Below are 24,424 nucleotides of genomic sequence, written 5' to 3' on the forward strand. Positions count from 1 at the left end.
TTCCGTTGCCGGGACTTGAACCCGGGTCTTTCGGGTGAGAGCCGAATATCCTGACCAACTAGACTACAACGGATTTGAAATTTGTTATTAAAGAAAACATATAAAACATATATATTCATAAATCTAGAAGCGAGTAAACTGAGATCTGTACCCGACCCAGAACCAGGCCTGTCTATAAAAGAAGAGACTCAAGAGAATTAGGGTTCTTCTTAGCTATCACATTCTTTAGCTGCCCCCAACTTCCCTTCCCTCACCGCGCCTTCAATCCTTCCAACATGGTACCTTCTCTCTCTTACACACTCTTCTCTTCCGTTCATTATTCACAAATCTCTTTCCATCTTTTTAATTGATTGTACTGTGAATTTGTCTTGTTTTTGCAGACTAAGAGAACAAAGAAGGCTGGTATTGTTGGAAAATACGGTATGCGATGCATTTAGATTAATTAATTAAGCACTTATTCCGTTAGATTAATTAAGCACTTATTCCATAAAGTGTTTTGAACTGTTTTTTTATAATCTTTTTATTTCTGTTGTTGTTTTATAAGCTCATTGTAATAGTTAACATGAATAGCTTGTAGAAAGATTGTAAATTATTTCGATATGCGCCTCCTTAGACTAATCTGCTTGGACTGTTCGTTTTAGATATTGTCCCTCCATATGTTAGTTATTTCCCCATTTGCTTAATTAGGGTTTGTTATTGATCTGTATTTTTCCGTGGTTACTAGTTTCTAGATTTTGAATCTGTATGATTTATTCGTTTGAAGATAAATGCACCAAAGCTGACAAGACCAAAACTATATTCTGGGAGAAAAGTTAAATAATTTAAGAATATTTTTTTGTAAAAGTTTATATATGAAAAAAACTTAACTTCTGAGGGCAGATGGAAGAATTAGGTTTGATTTGACTTTCTGTTTGTCAAATTTCTTGAAATCAAAGTTATATCTATAATCTAAACCTTATCCTTCCTCACATTCTATCCAATACTAAACTCATAATGGGGAGTCATAGTTACTGAATATCGGTATTGCCCCCTGGCATTGCTCCTTCATTCCACGTTCCTGGTGAACTGTGATATTATGATATATGAACAATGAAATGTTCAAGATTTTAACCAAGAATATTGTACTGTTCACTTTTGCTTACTGCATTAATTGAACTATTGAAGTATTTATAGGGCATGCTAATTTTTTACAGCAACAAATATTGAATTATTTATGGGTCATTGAAAATGCTGCTCGAAGAAGTATGTTGTGTGTTTAGTTTGCTTTGTATCAATCCCTTAGAAACCGTTCTTTGCTTCTTTTCTTATATCAGGTACCCGATATGGTGCTAGTCTGCGAAAGCAGATTAAGAAAATGGAAGTCAGTCAACATAGCAAGTTTTTCTGTGAATTTTGCGGAAAGGTAGAATCCTCATGTTATTTCATATCCTTTAACCAAGTGTTCACTACAATTAATCCATCCTTTTAATAATGTTTGGAATCTCGGATTGTGATGATCCATTATTTGTCACAGTATGCTGTGAAGAGGAAAGCTGTTGGTATTTGGGGATGCAAGGACTGCGGTAAAGTGAAAGCAGGAGGTGCCTACACTTTGAAGTAAGGCTCTTCTTCCTTTCTTATGTTGCTGTTTCTTTTTTCCGAAATCAGAACCTGATTTTGTTTTCGCTATTTTGACAGTACCGCAAGTGCTGTGACTGTTAGGAGCACCATCAGAAGGTTGAGGGAACAAACTGAGGGTTAAGTTTTTTTTGGCTTATGAAAGTTTTTTCAAACAATTTAAACTTTGGAAAGCTTAGTTTGTTGTCAGAGATCTGCATTTGATTGCGAAGCAAAGTTTCAGTTTCAGATTTTATGCAAGTGTTTTAATATTTGTATTGGGAACCCATTTCTTTTAGAACAATTTACCTTTCGTAATTTTCTTTAGTTCTTTACAACTGCAATTGTCTAGTTATGTTATTGCAATACAATAAATGCATGGTCTAAGAAGTTTTGCCAACATTGATTCACATAGTTGAATAGGGAACATAAATGATTAGATGATACAAACAATGGCGAGAACCTATCATGCATTAAATTGTGGGTTTATTCAAATTCAGCAATATACGTAAAACCAAGATCATCTAATAACCTGTTAGCAATATGCATGTACACAAAGAGGCGCATAACAATAAATCAGACGCACTTTACTGGAGGAATTTAAGCTGCTAATCCCAAAGTGGTATGCATTCATCTAACGGAGAATGACTTGGAGAATAGTTTTTATTTTATGTATATATATATTGTGTTAATAAATAACTTTAAAATGATAATGTTTAGGAGGTAAAGAGGTGTGGTAGATAATTTTAAAAAAATTATATTGTATATAGAGGTGATTTTTAAATAATTATCTAAAAATGTGTTCTCAAATTCAAATACAGATTGTTTAGTGTTTTTAGGTAAGGAGATTGTTCCACAATATTTGCTTTAATTAAATAAATAAAAATTAGAGTAAACACACTTCCAAACTTCTAAGATTTTCATGTGTGCCAATTTTGTTTTTAAAAATTTTAGTTACCAACTTAGTCCCTAAATTGGTAATTGACTGTTTAGGGAGGAAATTGATACATACAAAATTTAAAAACTAAATGATTTTTATTCTAATTTAAAAAGAAAAGGTTTAAAAGCACCACGTTGAAATGCAAGGGATATGAAATTGTGATCCCATGAGCTTCCTGAAATCTATTTCACCTAAAAAATCACTAGAAAACTTTAATATTACAATTATTTCATAAATAAATATTTATTTCACTCCTTTTTTGATATTACATCCTCAAAAAAATGAAAAACCTAAAATGGTTCCTCAAAAATCAAATGTAAATTAAATTAATCATTTTTAGTATTGTTTAGAGACTAACTTGACACACATTTAATTTTTTGGGATCATTTTGAGTTTTTCAATTTTTGAGGGATCAAACTGATAAGGTCAAAAAATTACAACTGAACAATTACTCTTATTTTTATTAGAATTTAGGAAAACATCATATTGAATAGAGTAAATTACATTGACACTATCTACGCTCTACTGAAATTATACAAATCACCCCTCTATTATTTACAAATACAAAACCCCATAGTTTTTATGCATATCTTACATTGACTACCCCTCTGTGAGAAATATGTGTGATTTTTTGAACAAGAAGGGTGTTAAGTGTAATTAAGTTAAACAAAATATGATATATTGTGAAAACAAAAATAAATAACATTTTAGTCAATTCATTCTCATTATTTTCTGTTCGTTGCAATATAGTATAAGAGTGATTTAAATATGTCCTTATAATTATTTATGCATGTTATATTGAACCAAAAATAATGAAAATGTATCGACTCATTTACTATTTTGACATGTCTCCACAATATAACATATTTTGTTTAACTTAATTATATTTATTATCATCTTTGCTTAAAAGATCATAATTATTTATCATGTAAGGGTAGTCAGTATCATATATGTATAAAAATCAAGGTGTTTTTGTAGGTGCAAAAAATGGAGGAGTAATCTGTATAATTTTACTAAAACTCATGGTTATCAACCTAACTTACTTTATTGAATATGTTAACTTCATCTTGGAAATATTGTATCATGAGCTATTTTCGTTGTGCATATCAATTTGGTCTTTATCTATACTATATATAAAGTCAAAACTTGAAATAACTTCCCGTAATTTTCATTTCCTATATTGCCTTTAACATTATTTAATTTTTACAAAAAAACTATAAAATCCTAAGCATTTACCACCAATACATTAATTAACCACATATCTCATCTTAAATTAAACATTATCATAAACACACAAAAAAATATAATATATAAAAATTAAATATGTAGTATCACACAATATTTGTCGGCAGGCACGGAGTGTACGTGCACACTAGTAAAAATAAAATAAAAACTCTAGTTGCTCCTAAAAAAATTAAACCAGTGAGCATGGCCATTTATAGAATAAATCTTTCGAAAATTTCAATCCCTATCAGAAACATATTAACATAAATTTTAGTTTTTAGGGTTATTTGTGATTTTCCCCCGTATACAACTAGTACATTGAAAACTTTTGGAACCAAAATGAATTTTCGTCATGTATTGTTAGTAATATTATAAGATCAAATTTTGGAATAGATAAAACATAACTTAATATAAATTGTGCTTTAAGTAACCCATTGACTATCATATCCTTTTAATTTTAGAGTTCAATATTTATTATAAATTTTCTTTCGCAATAGCGAATCATCCATTATCAAGGTTTAATTCATCAGGCTTTTAAGACAAAATTACATACCCCATTATATCACTTGAATTACTGGCCTAAACTATTAATTACAAAATCTTCAATTTTAGCTTTAAAAAAAACAAATTCACATTGGGCTTAACTTCCAAATGAGTGTTATGATATCTAAGCTACAAACCAATTAGGAAACGATCCTTTATAGATTCTAATTGATTGAACTGTTTGATCTTACTGGACAACATCATATATATTATATAATTAAAAAATATATCTAATTTAATAATAGATAAAGGTTGAAATAAGATAAGTTTTCACAGTTGATTTTAACACTTGTTCATTTTTTGGCTTCTTTTTAATGAGTAAAATGAGCGGATCTAACAACCCAGTTTAAAGCAGTTCGACCACATTTTCAGTTGTTTAAAGTGACCTAACTAATCGACTGATTTTCAAGCCATTCATTCCCCTTTCTGGTCTGAGATCAAATAGTGAGATTTGGAGAAGATATAGCCATATAGGTACGTAGCTTTACCCTTGTAATCGAATAAACTGTTTTTAGACTTTGAACTCATAACCTTCGGATTACAACACAAGTAAGATTACTGTTACATCGAGGCTAAGTAATAAAATGAAATAAAAGTATAAAAATATTGTAAGGGGGTATGCAATCCGAGACATTATCATATAAGAACATGAAGTTAATTGCAAAATACAATTTGTAATAAGCCATCAAAAAGTGTAGTCAAGTACCTAAGCACTTGCTCATTAAAATTGAAACTGAAAGTGAAACTAAGCACTTGCATCACTTGTCTGCAACTATTTTTACAACACACTCCTAAAACAAGTAAAAACAGGTCTACAGATTGCACTGACTTTGGAAACTTATGATCTGCTGAATGTTACCATGAGTACAACAAGGATCTGCTGAATGTTACCATGAGTACAACAAGGAAAGAGTTAGATGAGACATGAATGCTCTTGCTTCCACAGAAGCTTAAATTTCGGCTTCATGGCTTGTGAATTTTGTACCCAAAAACTCTTGGAACATAGCTCTGTGATGGCTTCTGTGGCTTCAATTGTCCATATGTCATCAAGAAGAGGTGTGGAAATGTTGTTCCAAAATAAGCTCCATCAATGTCTAAGTAGAGTCAAGGAAACTTAGGAAATAAAAGATAGGGGAAATCATATTGACTTTCGTTGAGGTTTGACTTAATTACGCTCAACATTCATCTTGTTTCAAAAGTTACACTAACCTCCGTTTTAAGATAGGTCAGTGTAATTACGATATCACCTTCGGAGAGGATGTGAGTGTAATGATAACCTGAACTTCAATAGAAGTTTATGTAATTTGTGATGCAAGAGAGGCACTTGGTGTAATTAAACCAAACTGTTCCACCATAAATTCAAACCAAATAAATATAGCCAAAACATAGTCACACATATAATCATCCCAAAAAATCAGATACATATCAGATTATCAGGAAGCAAAACAAACAATTTATAATATAATGTCTGACTGTATTTGAAGAATAAATTGACACACCAGAATGACAAAACTTAACCTTAGATTAGAGAAAAAGTGATCATACACAGATTTTACACTTACAAAAAGTTGTTCACTTTTAAACAGGCTTTTCCATGCAGCTTTTACGATTTCCTCCATTTTGATATCAAGTAGGTGTTTTCAAACATTAAAATGCCTGAAGTTTGAGAAACTGTCCTGCTACTTGAAATTACAGGATATAGCTTTTTATGATACAAAAAATTATGGCATAGTTTCGATGAAGTCACCAAGCAGACACACCATTATTCGTTAACGATGCCTCCCTACAAAAAAACAACTTCAACGATAGACTAAAGAATGAATCTGTAAAGCAAGGACAAAATGAGAGACACAAGAATGAAAATAGATTTTGTCAGACAGGAAGATAAATAGCAGCATCAGCTCTACACCCCCCTCCACACACACACACACAGGTCAATAATATGTGATAAGGATACTGCCTTGATACTTGGACCGAGGATAGTAAAGGTCTTCACATCTAGGACAATATATTTTTACGGTACTTGACCTAGGAATGTCTGACTGACCAACTGGAAGGCAGGGTTGTCCAGAGCAATAAACTCTTGGGCATCTGCCAAAATCGTAGTTCTTGTACTTGTCGAGCTGCAGGAGTTCCAACATATTAACAGTGTCAATCTCCCGAATGGTAAAGCATGACGAAAACAATGATAAGTGTAGTGAAATCTTACCATGGCAGCCATTCCTTTGCTTGTCAATACATATCGAGCATGAATCAGACCGTAAAGCATCTCCGCTGCTGATTCAATTAACTCATTTTGTTCCTCTGTGAACATGTCACCTATAAGTTCCAATCAAAACAAAGTAGTCATTGAATGACCAAATAGGTAGCCAAAAGCTATAAAATACGCTTACAATTTCAATTCACTTAAAAAATGATATTTTATAACATAGTCATTAAATGATGCTGGAGTATCATAGAAAAACACCAATATTCAACACTTGCATTAGGGACGTACAAATGAAGGGTTTTCTAATGTATGCCTTAGGCCACATTTTAAAAAACCCAAAATGGATAAGTGTGCATTGGGAATTGAGGTATTTATAAACTTCATGTGCATTAATAATACCACTTTCCAATGCAGACTTACCCCATATGGGTTTCTTAGAATGTACCCTGGAGCACACATTAGAAAAACCCATAAATGAAAACTAAAAAAATATGAATTAACCTTACCATGGGAAGACTCAACATCCAAAATTAAATCAAGAGCATAATCGTAGTAAGGCACTTGACTGCTTAATCCACAGAGGTTGAAGTCGTCTTGGATGTAATCATCATCAACCTCGCAAAAGAACTCATTTCCTCTCAGATTGCAGAACCATGAGATCCAAGAGGTGTCATCTCCATCAGAACCACTAACATCTACCTCTTCACTGTCTGTTTCAGATTCCTCTGCAGCTATGCATATACATATATAAGTTAAGCACATTAATGCCAGTCTTGGACTGACCGGATAAAATGTCAGTCTCGGCAATCACAATTGATTACGTGTATTTGATCCATCTCTTTCATGGTCAGATCTTGCCACTAAGTCTGGCAATTATATCAGCCAATGAGCCAGATCATAACATAAAGAAGATTGTCACAAAGGCACAAACTATTAAACTATGAGTGGTCAGGGTGCATATAGTGGTGGACTAGTGGGTCATATTATCACTTCATTGTTAAAACAATAAGCCATTGATATTAGGAGTGCGGCCCACTTGAAAACAAGGCAACAACCAACAACTATAAATAATGTAACGTAAGTAATAACTAAATAAGACAAGGTCTTTGTGTGTATACTTTAGCCCACTTTAGGCCATAAACATGAGTTATGGGGTGAAAAGAATGGTCTTTCAATTGATTTTTTTAATATATATATAGGAAACTAATTAGGTGAGCACATTTGGTTACTATGAGAAACAAAAACAGTGAATCTTGAATTCTGGCTTTTATATGAACTGTTAAAATTAAAGGATAAATGTGTATGACTTCTTAAGTGGTTATGTGAGCACCAACTACCTTTTGATCTTGAGAAGCCATGCACAATTACATGGACCAAATTTATTGTTTCTGCATTCTTAAAATGATATTTTTTGCTCATCATAGATGCCCACATATATAGCACAGCCCACGAGCTAAATCTATGAAAGCTCAAGCCTGGCTCATTTATTAAACAAGCCAAAACTCCAGCCGAAGCTTAGCTCATAAGACTTGCATATTGAACTGCCTGTGAACCAAACCTTTAATACCTCACAAGTCACAAGCCAGTTTGACCTATTGCCAGCCCTACTTGACACCTTTCAGGCTACAATATCATTTTGTGCAACAGGTTGTATTATGCAATTTACTCACCATTGTCTCGGTTAGTTTTAATCTTTATTTGAAAAGGGAGATGGATGACTAAATAGAAATAACTACATAAGAAACACCACGAGATAACAAACAAAAAGGTAGATTATGTAGAAACATTTTCCTATAGCATATAAGGTCTAAAACCAAGGTATTGATCTCTGAATTGATAGCATGAATGGATCACCATACATTACCATTTACCTACACATCCTCCATTCCCATCAGCACCCATTAAATGTGTGTTTGGATAACTTATTTCATGTTCAAAACTAACAACTTGTAACGAAAACCTTCGAAATAGACCTTTTAACAAGTTTGGCATTGGAGAAGCAGATTAAGGTTGAACAAATAAATTAGTACAAACTACAAAATTTGGATAAAGTTAGATGCAGACATACACTACTCTCAATTTTAACAAACTCATTCAAATTCCAAAATTTCACAAATTATATCAAACAGGCAAACACAATTACATCAAAAAGAAAATAAAAATGCAAAGAAACAAAAAACAAAAAAGGGTATAAACAAATTAGCACATTATTTCGGTAACAGATCAGATCCTAATGAAAAAAAGATAGAAACTTTAAACAATAGAGCGAAAAGGGTAAATGAAAAGAACATTAATTATACCTGAAACATTGGAATTTTTGGAGATATTAGAAGAATTAAGGGAAGACTTATTATCTCTATCTCTATTATCTTTAGGGTTAATGGGTCTTGAAGTAGAAGGTGATGATCGTTGAAGCTGCTTATCAAGGACCTCGTTGATTCGTTTTCGATCTTCCGATTTGGAAATGGAACCAATAACACCAAGCTCTCTGTACATGGCTGAAACAATGGTTTGAGAATGTTTTTGTTTTGTTTAAGGAGTCAATGGTTTGGTTTCAATGTTAATTGGAAAATTGGATTGTGAAAAACAGAAAGAGATAGAGATTGATAGAGCGGTAGGGTTTTTGATTCAGTTATAAACACAATTCTAAGCTAAGCTGTGTAAATCTGTAATCCATTTTAAGATATTTTTTGGAATTTGTTTTTAAATTCATTTTAATTATTGTTATTATAAAATACATGTTTTCTTACTTTATTTAATGTTTTTAAATTGAATTTATATCTTTAATTTTGTTTTCTTCTAATTGATTTTGCTAATTGTTATCTGTAGAGGTGGCAATACTAGCCAATTCAAAGTAAAAAAAGTTATTTATCTAGTTTGTGACCAATGTTATTTTTTTATAGTATAAGATAATATATTATTTCTCAGGTTCATTCAAAAATTAAGATTGTATTTTGTTCCAAAACTTCTTTTTTTATTCAATTTATTTCATAATTATTGATGTTTTATAAACCTAATATACATTTATATTTTATTTTTTGATTATACACTAATTTATTATTCATCGTCTGGATCTTTAATTTAGTTTATTTTAGTCAAATTATATCTATTTTTTACATAGTTCCTAACTGTATTTATAATCTTAAATATTAAAAGTTTGGAAATTATCAAAGTTTGTCTTGTAAGGTCTCTCTCATTTGATATTTGATGCTTGATGCTTAACATAGCTCTAGTCTCCCTCTAATGTATAGGGTTCCATGAATTGAAATTTGATTAAGAGGGTAAGGAAGACAATAGTGTGTAATGTAGCATGTGGCGTTATACACAAGTTAGTAGTTACTGTCTCAGTCTCTGTCTTTGTTCTCTCATTCTCACAGATAAAAATGATAAAATTATGAGTCTTGGAATATTTGTTGCACATCAATTCCAGAACTAACTTAATTAGGTAGTCAGCATGTGACACATTATCATATTACACTATTTTTTGGGTGGGAGTGGGACCCTTTTTTGTATTCCTCTCACTATCATCAATTCATCAATCACTGTTTTTTTCTTCAGTTTCAAGCACCCATTCTCAACCCTTTTAACCATAATTTAAATCAATCTTACTAAACTCATATCAATCATCAACATGGTTAGAGTATCACTCAATCGATTATTAGTCGGATGAAAGTGAATTATTGGGTGCAATCATGGATTCAGTTTACATTAAAAAAAAATAAAATTCATAACAGTATGTATGTAACATTAGTAACATTATACTTCAATTTCACAACATTATCATAACAAACATATAATTAAACATAATGGAAAATTAAAAACTCCGAAAGGGATTAGATAGTAGATTCGATATTTTTTATGTTGCTCCTTACTTTTGTACTGTTAAACTCATGTTGGATTCTGCTTCCATTGTTTATAGTAGGGGACTGTAATTAGGTTTTCTGTTTTTGGAGCTGCTAACTCCCTTTTGTCCACCGAAAAAAAGGTGAAAAATTACATTTAGTAGAACTAAATAAAAAAACTAATAATAAAAGTTTTATTGCAACAAAATGTGACAACTAAGTTCAAAATATTATCAAATAACAAATGTTTTAAGTTTTAATCACAACAAATCAATAGACCATAAATAAATTTAAAACTTTAATAAACAATTAAAGTGTTACTACAAATTCATTAACAACATTAGATTCATTTTTTACGGCAAAATGATATCATTTGATTTTTTTTAAATTGATTAAATCAACTAAGTCAAACTGATTCACACTAATTTTAATTCATGACCGATCAGATAAGCAATTCAAACTAACTAAATGCCCAATTCCCAGTTATCTGATCAAGATTTACAATATTGCATGTATATTCTAATTAAATTTTACTAATCCATTTATACATGTACTAGAGTCTATTTCATGTTTTTATTTCCCAAGTATCATCTCATCCAATAACTAATAAATCTTTGGGATACAATCAGACATTGAAGCGAGAACTTCTTCCTGCAATATTTCTACATTTTTTCCATCCTACACTAAGTTGGATACAACCACTAGAGCCATAAACCTCAACCTATTCAAATACATATAACTAAGAGTACCTCTTCACCTAATGAGTAAATAAATCTTTTTCAGGGTACGTAACAATCCTCCAAATAAGTATCGCTCATAGGATCTCAGACCAATAATTAGGGTTATAATTATGTTAAACCCACCCTAACATAACCAATGAGCACTATTAGTAACTAGTCTACGGATCCAACACCTAACAACTACTCAACATTGCTAGTTAGCCCTCTCTGGTGACCTAGAGACATTGTCAATAAATGAAAGATAACTATGTAACCTATAAATGTTTTTTTATCAATGCAGTGATAGTGACACGCATTTACATTATTTTGTACTACCAAGAGTATCCCCTCACTCTACGGAAAAGAAACTAATCTTCTTTCGGGGTTCGTGACGATAGACATTTATACTACATACACTATCTCATACTTATATTTAGCACAAATGGATGCCAAGAGTGAATGATTGTGTGAACTACAAGAAACACCAATAACAATTTGCTAAGCAAAACCATCTTGCACAAATAAATCAGAAGAAAAACAAACTTATATCATAAATATTAAACCAGTCTTGTTAACTGAAGTACATTATAGATTTCAAGATAGGCAAAGTGAGCAAAAAATATGCAAAATATCTTTGCATATCTGATTCACTATTACCCAGTAAGTACGATGCTAGAGTTTAATCATCAGCAAAATATCTCTCCTCAGCATCAATATTCGCTTCCCTCTGCCAATGATCATCGAGTGTCTCATCATTATCTATTTTAGAGTAGTCTAGATGTTCCTTATCTTCTCCTAGTAGAAACTTCTGCTGCATAATGTAGGTGAACTGGTTTAAACGGTCCTCCAGCTCTTCTGCAGATAAAGTAGTCTCCTCATTTGCTCCGACTGGATCGGATGGGGCATCACCAATAATATCAGTCTGGTTCAAGTGCCTCTGCCAGTAGCAAAAAAAAATAAAATAATCACTTAGGTCCATCCAAAATAGCTCTAAAAATCCCTCAACTGGGAAGCATTGATATGGTACTTAAATACGACATAGATACAATGATACAAAAAAATCATAAAACTATTGAAAGATAAGACTAAAAAGTATTTAAGTATCATGATATGACACCCATTTTGAAGTACTGGTGCTGCATAGCTCCAAAGTCCTAAAAGATGAGGAACAGCCAATAAAAAAATAGACATAGTTTCAGTAATCTTCAAATTGTATTGTAAACAGAAAATTCAAGGCAGAGAGATTATAATAATATAATTTAATCTAAAAAATAGCACTAATGAAAAATAATTGTTTCTCTCTTTTGAAGACCACCCAGGGTTCATTGCTTGATCATCATCATCTTTGGGAACATATGCCAGAAGTGACCATGATAGCAATTAGCAAGTACAGAAGGAATTACTAGAAATAAAACTTACATATTAATATACCATTATACCATTTCATATAGTGATTGGTCCAAGTTAAGCTACAATAGTATAATACAAAACCACAGGGTCAAGTGTAGAACAAGGTTCATAAATTAGAATCTAGATGATGATATGCAGTCGAGTTATGTAACAGATTTGACGAAGTTATGACTGAGATAGTATGCAGTTGAGTTGGATTGTTTCTCAAACAACCCCCTCCCCCAAACAAAAAGAGCATAGTCATATACCACACCAGTGTTGGCCAAAAACCCAATGGTCAAGTTTGACTAAAAAACCCAAAAAAAATCTATTGACAAACCTAACCGGATCTGCTCCAGACTCGGTTCACCGGTCTTCCAGATAAACCAAATCAGTCCAGTCATGTTGTACTTGAAAGTTAAACAAATTGAATAAAGTTGAAAACTATGATATCACACAATATAATATATCATATCTTAGCCCCAAGTGCAACCTCCTCTTGGTGAATGAAATGTCATAGTACAGAGCTATTTTACTGATTGATTAATATCCCTCTTGATGAGTAAAGAAGAGAAAGAGTCTCATGCTCAGATCAAATACAAATTAGAACTTGCAGAGTATTCAATCTAAACCTGGTGAAACTAATTTAGGCATACATTAAACAACAACAAGATCACAAAAAAGCACAAAGATCACTTGAAATTTAAAACATGATTTTAAAAAAATGGGCTAGCTATAACCAAAGAATAAAGAGTAAACCCCAGATTTAGTGCCTGAAATTGTGAGCACTGATCATATAAGTCTCTGACTTGGAAAAATTATAGCATTAGTTCGTAAACTGTGAGCACATGTTGCATTAGTCCCTCGTGTCAACCATTGTTCAGTCAGATTGGTCCTCGCATAAAGATAAATTTGACTAACATATTACAGTTTCAGGGACTGGTATCTTAATTTTCTAGTGCCAGAGACGAACATGAACAGCTAAAATGATGATTTACTCAAAAGAAAAAATTGAAGTTGCATGAAAATAATAGTCCCACTTAGACATTAATTGATAGTTTAAAGAATAATACCTCTACAAGCTGTGCATTGCTACTACCATTTCTCCTTTCCTCACTCGGCTTCTCCTCCTCGTCTTCTTCTTCCTCCTCCTCCTCCTCCTCCTCCTCCTCTTCCTCCTGAAATCTGTCATTACCAACCCAGTCCCTTTCAGCCACACCCAGCCTCTGCTGCTCCCCTCTAATCTTAGCAACCAATGCAGCTTCCTCACACCTCCTCAAAAGTGTCTCCGACCAGCGTTCTCCTGGCCTCGCCATACCCCTGCCGGTCTGGTCCTGAAACTTACCTAGATATTCATAATGCAAATATGGCTCTCTATCCCTCATTGCATCTTCAGAGAAATATTGCCCATTACATATCAGTCTATCCAAGTAAGCCCGCCTACGGTTCTTCACCGTGACCGACCTCATCCTCATCTCCTCCGATGTTGGCCTTATCATGCTCCGGAGTCTCTTTATATGCCAATTTATCTCATAATCTTCCTTTAACAAATCAAATTCTCCCAGCTCAGTGAATGTAAGTTGGGATCCATATCGTTCTACATACACAACACATCAATAGAGACAATGTTATAATATTGAAAAAATGACCATCCCCTCGGCGCAACTCTAAGGTTGTCTGCCTTGTAACCTACAGTCATGCATTCAAAGCCAGGAAACATCCTCTTGGCTTACAAGGATAAGACTGTAAGACGAGAGCCTAGTGCACAGGACCCCACTACATGGGAGCCTCCTGGGTCACCCTTCATTATTTTTACACATTTGTGGTTAATGACGTGTATGTGATGTTTGATGTATGAATTAATTAAAGAACTAATAACATCAAATAATTGATTTTTTACTATCAAGGGTATCCTTAAGGGGACTAATTCCGCTGTCCCTCCCAACAAGTGACACTCTCGGGACTTTTTCTTCCTCTAGACCAACGCTTTATTGGTTGTCGAATAATTGATTAATAATGAATTAATATATAAAAAATAGAAAATGAAAAGGGGGTTGGGGTTACCTAAGAAAAGGGCAGGGTCGGTGAGGAGAAGGTCGCGGAAGATGGATTTGCGTTGAGAAGGGAGAGAGGAAGATGTTTGGAGAGAGCGAGGGAAGTAAAGATTATCCAAACATGATAACCGTTCTGAAATATTCTCTATTCCTTCTTCACTCAACATCACTTTTTTATTCGACTCTTTCTTCTCTTCCATGTATCTCTCTTTCGTCCTTTCTTCTGTAAGCGCATAATAATATTAGTTTATATATGTTATTGGCTTTGCTATGCTCTCATGGCCCACATCATATAGGCCTCTTTTCTGTATTTACATTCCTCTTCATTTATGTATACTATATCTTAGTATATACTAATTTAGTTCAATATCATATCAATCATTAAGGGTAAAGTGTAGTTTTTTAAACAACGAAAGTGCTTATGTAATTAAATTCATCCTGAGGAGGTCCATGTTATTTCTCTGAAGTTTATGGGAAAAATTCAAAAAATAGAGTTTAATATTTGTGTAATTTCAATATAAGGTTAATATTCATGTATTTTACTTTTATTCAAGAATTGATTATCATAAGAGAAAAAGATGTATACCCTGACAGTGTAAGAGTTTTTTACACTGTCATTGCATCATTTACCGTTCATTTTCCATCTTCATTGACTCTTCATAAAAAAGTAATCAAAATGAATGGTGAATGATGTACTAACTGTGTATACATCTTTACACTATTAGTGCATAAATATTACACTCTTATCATAAACACATGAATGAATGATGAATAGTATATTGATTATATAAAAACAATCTCTTATAATGTTGACACAATATTTTTTGGTATTACAAAGAATATCACATTACCACAAGGATAAAAAAATAAATTCATCTCGAAATTGGATAAACAATCTATTTTTCTCACATAAAATTTTCTTCTATCAACAATTTTTTTATTTACTAAAGTGAGAATAAGTCACTCAATCCCTTAAGATCTGTCAGTGAGTTGACTTTTAAATGAGAATGGAAAAAAATAGAAGACTTAAAAACCATAAAATACATTGATGAAATGACTCTAAAACATTTCTCTTCTCCAAAACTTAACTCAAACAAACTTGAATTATGACTCAAGATATTTAGTTCCGGGAATAAAACATAAAAGTTGCTCATCCCCTTTATCAAGATTTTTGCCCCTCTCCAAAAGAGAACTTGTGCTTTGTACCTCAAAGTTGATTAGAACTTAAGTAACATGTAATTCAATTTACTTTTTTGTTAACTATGTATTATGATTCACTTCATTTCCATTTCAAACATAAGTTGATATTCACCCAAAAAAAACATAAGTTAACATGCAGGCTGCCAAAAAAATGAATCTAGATAATCTATTTTTTATTTAAAAAACAGTAATTTTTAAAAGATAATATTAATTCCAGTCCCAAACATTGCAGGTATATTCTCCATGATATTTCTTGAGACATTGTGAGTAAGCTGTTCAAGTATTGTCAGCCAATAGTGGATAATGGACACAGGCCTACAATACAACAACAACAATGTCTTAGTGGGTAATGTCTTAGTCCCACTAGGTAAAATCGGCTACATGAATCAAACAATATTATAAATTTATAATACTATATCATAAAAGTTGAAGGTTGTGTTAGCCACTCGACAATCAATATAAAACTTTGTCTATTCTCTATGAAAATGAGCACTACTGATTCCATCCACAACCTTTCAAACAAACAGGTAGCATCATGCCATCTTTCAGTTGTATAATGAAAGATCAAAATCAATTGGTGGATCAATTTCAAATTGGGTAATTACACTATCAGTATGACAAAATCCAATCTTAATATCATGGTAGTAATAATCAATAATGAAAGAAAAAAATTCACTTAATTCCTCTTTGCCAAGTATGCTGAGAAGTTGGTTGAGCCAGAAATAAAAGTTGAACAAAGTCATATAAGCCTAAGCAGATAACATGTACTAGGCTCAGCCAGCAAGGGCATTTCTGTAAACACACATCAGTACATGAATATTTAACAGAGACCTTTAATCAATAGCCACCCATTTCTTAAACTCCAGAATATGCTCCAGCCTCTTGCTTTGTGCTTCTGTTATAGTATTCGATGTTTTTAAACTCTGGTAAAGATTCTTGTGAAGTCTTAAGAACTCATTTTTGTAAATCCACTTATCAGTATACATGTTATGGTCTTTCATAAGGCCAATGACCTCCATTACTCTCTCAAAGTAACCACCTTGGAGAAAGTTCATCAGCAATAACTCGTAAAGATCCCTATTCGCCACCAAACTGCCGCTCCTCATGAATCTCTTGATGTCTCCCCACAAGTATGTGATCTCACGGTACATAGAGAGAGATGAATATCCACGTAGCAAAAAAGCAAAAGTTTGATATGTGGGTTGAATTTTCATTTTGCACATTCTTCTATATGCCTTCAGTGCATCTTCTATCATTCTGGCCTTGCAGAAAAAGAAGATGGAGGAATTGAACTCATACACCAAAGGACAAACTTTCCGATCTCCGTCTTTCAATATTTGAGCCAAGGCAGCAGCCAAATCAGATTTACCAAGTGGATTTGATGTCTCTACGCAAAGGAGGTGTTCATCAATAGAATTATCCAATAATTCTTCGTCCAAACCAACCTTTTTCATTTGTCTGAGCAGGGCATTTGCTTCTCTTTGCATCCTCCCCTTGTGATACGCTGACAAGAGTAACACATATGTTTCCCGGCCCAAAGGAGACCCAGTAGCTTCTACATCATCCAAAATGTCATGAGCAGATTCAAGCCAGCCCAACCGAATGCAAGCACCAATGACATCAGAACACAAGCTGGATCCTGCTACCGAATATAGTTCGCTTTGAATGCCAATTAAAAGTTTGGAAAGTTCACTAATCCTGCCCTCCTCCTTGTAACCACCGATGAACTTAGCCAGAGCTCTATTACTGAGGACAAGGTTTCCACACCTATAAAATATTAGATCTTCTCTACCTTCTTCCACTTTCAGGACAGAATCCCTCTGCAGCAGCTCAGGCTCAACATGTATCTTCAATCCATTCTTAAGGTTGTGCGATCCGATCGCAATAAAGCAAAGCTTTTGCAAGTCTTTCCTATCTACTCCATTAATATGACAATAATGCAAGTTATTCATATCCAAAACAAGCTTAGCCGCAGCATCAATGTCATTAAATTTGAAGTGCAAGCTTAACAAACTATCATAAAACTGACGATAGTGACCAACATAAGTAGCCAAAACTCTGTCAATACGGTGTTTCAATTCCATCATTTCATCTCTCAAACCATTCATCTCCAGTATCTTCACAATCATTACGATTGAGTGTGCATCAGCCACTGTCTCGGTCAGGGGCATTAACTCAACAAGGCACAGGCCTTTCAAAGATAATTTAAACCTTACACAAGCATCAAGAACAAGGTTAAAGATCAATGTATCCGGCTTTACCATGACCGCATGCTGAGACTTTTTATCATTCAAACAGTTATAAAAATCACAAAGTTGGGTAAGAAAATTGGAAGCAAGACATGTTCCAATTTCAGTCTTCACAAGGTGCAAAACAATCAATGACAACAAATTCATAGGTGGTACACACCCTTTCTTCAGCAACAACCTGAGAATCACTGAAGCCGGAGCCGGCATTTGCAATCTAGCTAAAGATAATGCATGTTTTACTAAGGTATCAGCGTTAAGGAACCCAGGTTTCTCCTCAATAATTTGAAAAACCAAATCAAAAGCTCTTCTCATCCAAACACGATCATAAGAATAAGACAACTGAACAATAAGCTGGTTCACAAGGTGAACCTCAGGGTAACCATAAAGGTTTTTAAAATCATGAAAAAATTCCCATGCTTCATTCACTTGATGATTTCTCAAAGAAAATCTAAGTTTCCCTAATAAAATATCTTGGGTGGAACGTTCCCATGATAACCTTTCACAATGGTTAGAATCAAAAGTTGAAATTTTTTGGTGCACAAACCAAACATGACCTCTAAAAATTTTGTGCAAAGTTGAAGTCTTTTTGATGAAGGGGTTGTGGAAAAGAATGTATTTGGCAAAAGGAAGCAACACCATAGCACCATTCCTATGCTATTTAGCTTATATATGCATAGAAATGAAACTCAGAAAGAAAATTTAATGAACAACTGTTTAAGGAGAAAAACTTCGTACCGTGTAGGAAGATACTATCATTGATATTTGATAGTGAGAGTTAGGGAAGAAAAACAATGGAAGATTTGGAATGAGTTGAAGTGCAAACCCTATATGTGACTAAGGAAGATGAGTGGAAGAAACAATATTATGAATTTAGTGTACCCTTAAATTGCCTTATTTTATAATAATAATAATTACGAAATATCGTGGCAGGGAAAAACAGTATATCTCCTCAAATAATTTTATCTAATTATGCATTTAACCTATTTTTCTGGTAGAATGTTTTTTTATAAATAAAAAATACAAAGAAAATACAAAAATTTAGATAAAACATTCTTTTTGTTAAATAAATTTTACATAATTATATTTGTTCTCATTAAATTAACATTTACGCCTTCCTTTTGGTAAAATGAAAATAAAAGAGAAAAAGAATTGGATAAAAGAAGTTGAAGAGAAATAATATATTTCTCTCCTTTTGGTTAGGGAAGAGTTTAAGGAGAGAGAATAAAAATGAAATAGGCCTCTAAAATTTCTTTCTGGTGCGATGTGAGGAAATAATAGGAGGGGAAGAAGTATCATGATCTATTATCTCAAACTGGATCATAAATCATGTCTCGAACAATGATAATGAAGCAAAATCAGAAAAATTATGAATATTTAATTTTTTGAGTTTACATGACATGTTTTTATTGATCTGAGACATGATTTAAGACAACAGATCATTGTCCGATGAAGAGTGAGGAGAAAAAACTTATTGCTCTTCTTTTTTATGTATAATCAAACAACATTAAAATCCACTCTATTTCTTATATTTTTCTCTCTTTTCATTATCTATCATATATTTCTCTCTTCTTTCTTTCTTCTCTCCAACCAAAGGAAGTAGTAAAGATAGTAACACATCTCATAAAAGTGGATTAATGAGTTTTTGGTTCCAAAGAAAAGAGTGTGGTTGGATATTATAATGATAGCACTAGCAACAACTAGTGAAGAAGCAAGTTGACTAAGAAGCTTGCTTGTAGAGATTTCCCTATGAGAAAAACTAATTCCAGTTGTGTTGATCCATTGTGATAGTATCGTGACTATTTCAAAAATTGATAATCGCTTTTATAACGGTAAGAAACGAAAAATTCATCGTAAGCACAACACTATTAAAGACTTACTCTCTACATGAGCTGCTAGAGTGGATCATGTACAGACTGAAAATAACTTAGCAGATCCTTTGACAAAAAGACTAGCTAGAGAGAAAGTCCATAATACTTCTCATAATATGAGACTATTGCCCTTAGAACGAGGATCACTCATGATGGTAACCCGAATTAACTGAATGGAGATCCCAAGAAATAGGTTCAATGAGTAATAATAAGTTGTGAAGTGATATGAGAATGAACATGCTATAAAATTAGGAGAATCATGATTCCTGCAACATACGTAAGGATGAGTTAAACTCTTAATGAGATCTATACTCTAATTGGAGTAGAATACCTAGGCTACAAGAGTACTCGTGATAGACTCACCTATGTGAATGTGGAAGTGGGGGCCACTTCCTATGAAATTTTGCGGCATAAATTTCTAGAGCATAAATTTCTAGAGCATAAATTTCTAGAGCATAAATTTTTAGAGCGTTCACTATACTGGGATAGACGTGCATGACCTTTAACGCACGAGTTTTACAGAATATACATTTGAAAATGTTGTGTGTGGTTTGATGCCGAAGATAAAGTTTAAGACTATGAATCACTCTAGTAAAATCTAGATCTTATTTACTATGCGAAGGTTCAAGTCGCATGATATCTTTATTTGCACAATCTTATTGAGACCACAGAAATTCTCGGTAAACATTTTTAATTTCAAGTGGGGGATTGTTGAAAGAATGATGTTTTGAAGTGAAATGAAAAAACTCACTAGTCCCACTTTGCTTGGAGGATGGAAGTTGAAAGACTTTATAAGCCTTAAGTTGTGGCCCAACATTCCTTTTAATAAAATATTTAATTATTTAATTTTTTGGGGCCTTTTGGGCTTGGACCATGTGTTGACCAAGTTAACATACACATGCAACAAAGAAAGAGTCGTTAGAGAGTCATTGGAGGAGATCTCTATCATTATGATAGAGCCGTTGGTAATAGACTCATTGGTAATAGAGTCGTTGGTAATAGACTCATTGGTAATAGAGCCGTTGGTAATAGACTCATTGGTAATAGAGTCGTTGGTAATAGAGATGTTGGTAATAGAGATGTTGGTAATAGAGTTATTGGTAATAGAGTTGTTGGTGAAAGAGTCATTAGAGAGCCATTGGAGGTCTCAGGCTATAAATAGAGGTCTCATTCCCTCATTATAATTCGCACCAAGTTGAAGGCATTTACCTCTCAACTTCTCTTTCTCCCCCTTATATTCCGTCGACGCATTTCCGACAACCTTCTCCCTTTTTCTTTCCATGGCATTTGAGAATTGGCACATGCAGCTAAAGTAGGAATTTCCAGAACTGACACTGGTAGTCCGTATTTTGGAAAAAGAATTGGCATGGATACCCATACTGTGGAAATTCGAGAATTGGCACAGGTAGCCATACTGTGGGAATTCGAGAATTGACACTGGTAATCATATTATTGGTATATTCGAGAGCGATTCTTACAGTGTAGTAAGAAATCGTATAACATAGAACTGAGCTATTTTATTTTGGGGACGACGTGGTTGATAGTCTGGTTGCACAATTTTAGCAGTGCCACGAAATGTCTTAAAGTGAGCGATGTGGTCGTGACTCAGCCAGTAACAATTATTTCGTGTCATTCAGAATTGTTGCGAGCTACAGTAACAACGGTTTCTAACAAAACCATCCACATTACATTTAAACCAACTCAATAGAGGAGAATCTCACCCCACCAGAATCTCTCTATACACATGACTAGAGAGGGGAGGGGGAGAAAGCTCATAGTGTTACAGTTCAAATTCTCTATAGCCCACCTCCTTGCATAGTAGAAAACTTGATGCATGTTAAAGGTTTCTCCTTTGAAAACCACATTATTTCCCATTTTCCAAATTGACCAAAGCAAAATGCCTAAGTTCTGAGTCTGTCTATCATTTATCGTAACCAAGGACCCATTGTCTAAGTTCCCAGTTATCTAAATTTGTAATTCTTCACTAAAAAAAGAATTTTGTGTATCTAAAGAGATACAATTTTCCTACAGATGTCTAACATATCTGCAATCATGGAGCAAGTGCAACATAATTCTGGTTCACTGAAACACAAAGAACAGATTGGATCTTCTACAATATTTGATTTTCATATATGATAATTGACCATAGCTCCATTGTGCATTGCACGCCAAAGGAAATTACCAATTTTTAGCGGTTCATCCCACTTCTAGAGTTTACTCCAAACTGGACAATGATCAACCTCAATGTTATTATGTATAACATCATAAGTAGTTTTAGAAGTGAAATATCCATTACTTGTTTGAGCCCAAAATAAAGAATCAGAATCTAATGAGTGTAATGAATGAAGTATTGATGTCTCCACATTGAATTATTGTGATCATAATATTTTCCACGGTTTTAATACTATCCTAAATTGGAATCGAATGTAAAGCAACCTTCCCAAAAGTTACCCCAGAGAAAAGTTACCCCAGAGAAAAGCAATTTATTCGACCATAAACAAATAGTCTTCACATCTCTTACTCTCCACCTCAAGCCACTTTACAGATCATTCCATGTAGATATAATGCCTCTCCAGACATGAGACTTATACTAACGCTTATGAACAATAGGTAGCAAGTCCTTACTAGGGGTGTTCAAATCCAGACCGGTCCAAAACAAAAATTACAAACCAATCTAAAGTAGATCGAAACCGCAAAAACCGAATGTATTTGGATCGTATTGGATTTATTTTTTAAGGATCGATCGGTCAGGTCCGGTCTTCGGTTTCACGTTTGGGATCCAGACCGATCCAGACCGGACCGATATTATTAAGTTAACTAAAATATATCACATAAGTAGTAAGCACAACAAAACGCATATACCTAAAATCCTAAATCCCTAATCCATAATTCCTCATTTCACACCCTTCTCTCCTCCACACCCTCCTTCTCCATGCCCTCATCTCCTCAACAGTCGTCAACACCCTCCTTCACCACACATCTGTCCTGACTATTCACACCCTCCTCCATCCTCTCTCCTTCACCACTCCATCTTCCATCAAACCAACACTTTCTTCGTTTTGGGTAAGTGCATTTCTCTCAAGTTGGATTTTACTCTCCCCCTTTTTTTCTTTCTATTTGTGATGATGAAGAAGATAATCTTGTATGAAATAAGATTGATTTTTTATATGGTACATTAATTACTAATTATTGTGTTATTAGTAATTCAAAGAGTGCACAAAAAAGGGAAAACAAGATTCTTTGTTAGGTTGGTCCTTCTTGTTAAAGGATCTGGCTTCTATAGAGTTGCATGCTTATTACTTATGAGTGTTGTTTTATTGTCCATGGCTTCATTATCTTTGGGCATCAGTTACTGAAAGTCTTTATCATATTCTCTTTTCTTATTCTTATGGGCTCTCCATGTGTAGTTTATGTATAAAATCATGCATGTCATAATAGTCAATTATCTATTCCTCTAAAACTTAGAAAAATACAATAAAGCAAAACAATAACAGAAACCAAGCAAGAACTTTATACAATTATTAAACTGCCAATGTTTATACTTCAGTAATAAATATGAAATCCCTAAGATGGACATTATGCTGTATATGGACAATATGATGTATAAACTACCAATGTTTATCTTTGTTAGGAATTTTATACATGCTTCTTTGTTAGGTTGATCCTTTTTGGTTTCATTTGTTTCATCATTTGCTTGCTTCCTATATGTGAATTTAATAGAGTACTACATTTGCCGTTTAAAGTTATGATTATACATTAATATTATAAAAGTTTATGTTATTGGTGTCTTAATACTGTATGAACTGCTAGTTTATTATTTATAGAACTCTAAATACTATTTTGTCACATGGATACATTTGGTGTAATGTGTGAAACTGATTCAGCCTCTGTTTGTACATGTTTTAAGTGCAGTTTAGTGAGCCTACAATTAGAATACTAGTTGCACTATATTGCAATAATTTTGGTATAGCGTGTTATGGTGAGAATAGACAATGCTTATTATTTCTAATTTTGCTTAATATTTTGATTATGGTGTGTCTACAATAAAACTTTCTAACCATTTATGATGTGTCTGCAATAAAACTTGATGTCTTAATAGTTTAATATTCACTCATCAGTATGTCTGCAATAGCAAAATGAATATGAAGTATGGTCTGTGCATGAACTATATTAAAAGAATGTAACCATTTATGGTAATATTTATGTGTTTATGTCTTGTGCTCTTGTAGGATGAAATAATGGAAGTTGTGAAAAGGTAGTAACAAAAGTTGACTCCAAAAAGTCTACTAATGACCTGATAATGTGAGGGAAGACGACTTGAACAAAGAGGAAGCTTCTAGGCTTGACAATAAAAGGAAATCTACATCTGAGTTTGATGGTCATGATTCCATTGCTGAAAATGAAGGTAACAAAAAATCTTGTAGACAAAGATCTTGGACTTGGGATCATTTTACAAAATGTAATGATTCATTTAAACCAAGAGCCAGATGTAATTAGTGTGGGAAAACCTATGCATGTGATTCACATAGAAATGGAACAAAAAATATTAATAACCATTTGTTAACTCAGTGTAAGAAAATTCCCAAAGACC

General features: G+C 33.3%; 4 protein-coding genes and 1 non-coding gene across 10 annotated transcripts; 1 reads left to right on the forward strand and 4 right to left on the reverse strand.

Moving 5' to 3' along the window:
• TRNAE-CUC lies at positions 1-73 on the reverse strand. The gene has a single exon. It is a non-coding gene; the product is annotated as a tRNA-Glu (tRNA).
• LOC109332978 (60S ribosomal protein L37a) lies at positions 140-1,914 on the forward strand. Its single transcript, XM_019568174.1, has 5 exons — positions 140-278; positions 381-420; positions 1,314-1,402; positions 1,514-1,596; positions 1,678-1,914. The coding sequence occupies exons 1-5, from the start codon at positions 276-278 to the stop codon at positions 1,739-1,741; spliced, it is 279 nt and encodes a 92-aa protein (XP_019423719.1). The 5' UTR covers positions 140-275; the 3' UTR covers positions 1,742-1,914.
• LOC109332975 (casein kinase II subunit beta-2-like) lies at positions 5,000-9,169 on the reverse strand. 5 transcript variants are annotated; one of them, XR_002105959.1, is made up of 6 exons: positions 8,813-9,168; positions 7,019-7,243; positions 6,513-6,622; positions 6,261-6,426; positions 5,209-5,397; positions 5,000-5,173 (listed from the first exon to the last, which is right to left on the reverse strand). XR_002105959.1 is itself a non-coding variant. In XM_019568172.1 (5 exons), the coding sequence occupies exons 1-5, from the start codon at positions 9,006-9,008 to the stop codon at positions 5,267-5,269; spliced, it is 822 nt and encodes a 273-aa protein (XP_019423717.1). In that variant the 5' UTR covers positions 9,009-9,169; the 3' UTR covers positions 5,000-5,266. The 5 variants fall into 5 exon arrangements, 2 of the variants coding, with proteins under 2 accessions (XP_019423717.1, XP_019423716.1); XR_002105958.1 differs by having other exon boundaries at positions 5,000-5,161; positions 5,193-5,397; XR_002105960.1 differs by having other exon boundaries at positions 5,000-5,157; positions 5,190-5,397.
• Positions 11,559-14,755, reverse strand: LOC109332974 (coiled-coil domain-containing protein 97). Of its 2 annotated transcripts, none has more exons than XM_019568170.1 (3): positions 14,527-14,755; positions 13,536-14,059; positions 11,559-12,010 (listed from the first exon to the last, which is right to left on the reverse strand). In XM_019568170.1, exons 1-3 carry the CDS (start codon positions 14,714-14,716, stop codon positions 11,753-11,755), a joined length of 972 nt encoding a protein of 323 aa, XP_019423715.1. In that variant the 5' UTR covers positions 14,717-14,755; the 3' UTR covers positions 11,559-11,752. The 2 variants fall into 2 exon arrangements, with proteins under 2 accessions (XP_019423715.1, XP_019423714.1); XM_019568169.1 differs by having other exon boundaries at positions 11,559-12,013.
• On the reverse strand, positions 16,230-18,824 carry LOC109333485 (pentatricopeptide repeat-containing protein At4g17616). Its single transcript, XM_019568986.1, has one exon. It carries the CDS (start codon positions 18,602-18,604, stop codon positions 16,550-16,552), a length of 2,055 nt encoding a protein of 684 aa, XP_019424531.1. The 5' UTR covers positions 18,605-18,824; the 3' UTR covers positions 16,230-16,549.

Source organism: Lupinus angustifolius, chromosome LG18 (assembly GCF_001865875.1).
Source record: "Lupinus angustifolius cultivar Tanjil chromosome LG18, LupAngTanjil_v1.0, whole genome shotgun sequence".
Taxonomy (NCBI): domain Eukaryota; kingdom Viridiplantae; phylum Streptophyta; class Magnoliopsida; order Fabales; family Fabaceae; genus Lupinus; species Lupinus angustifolius.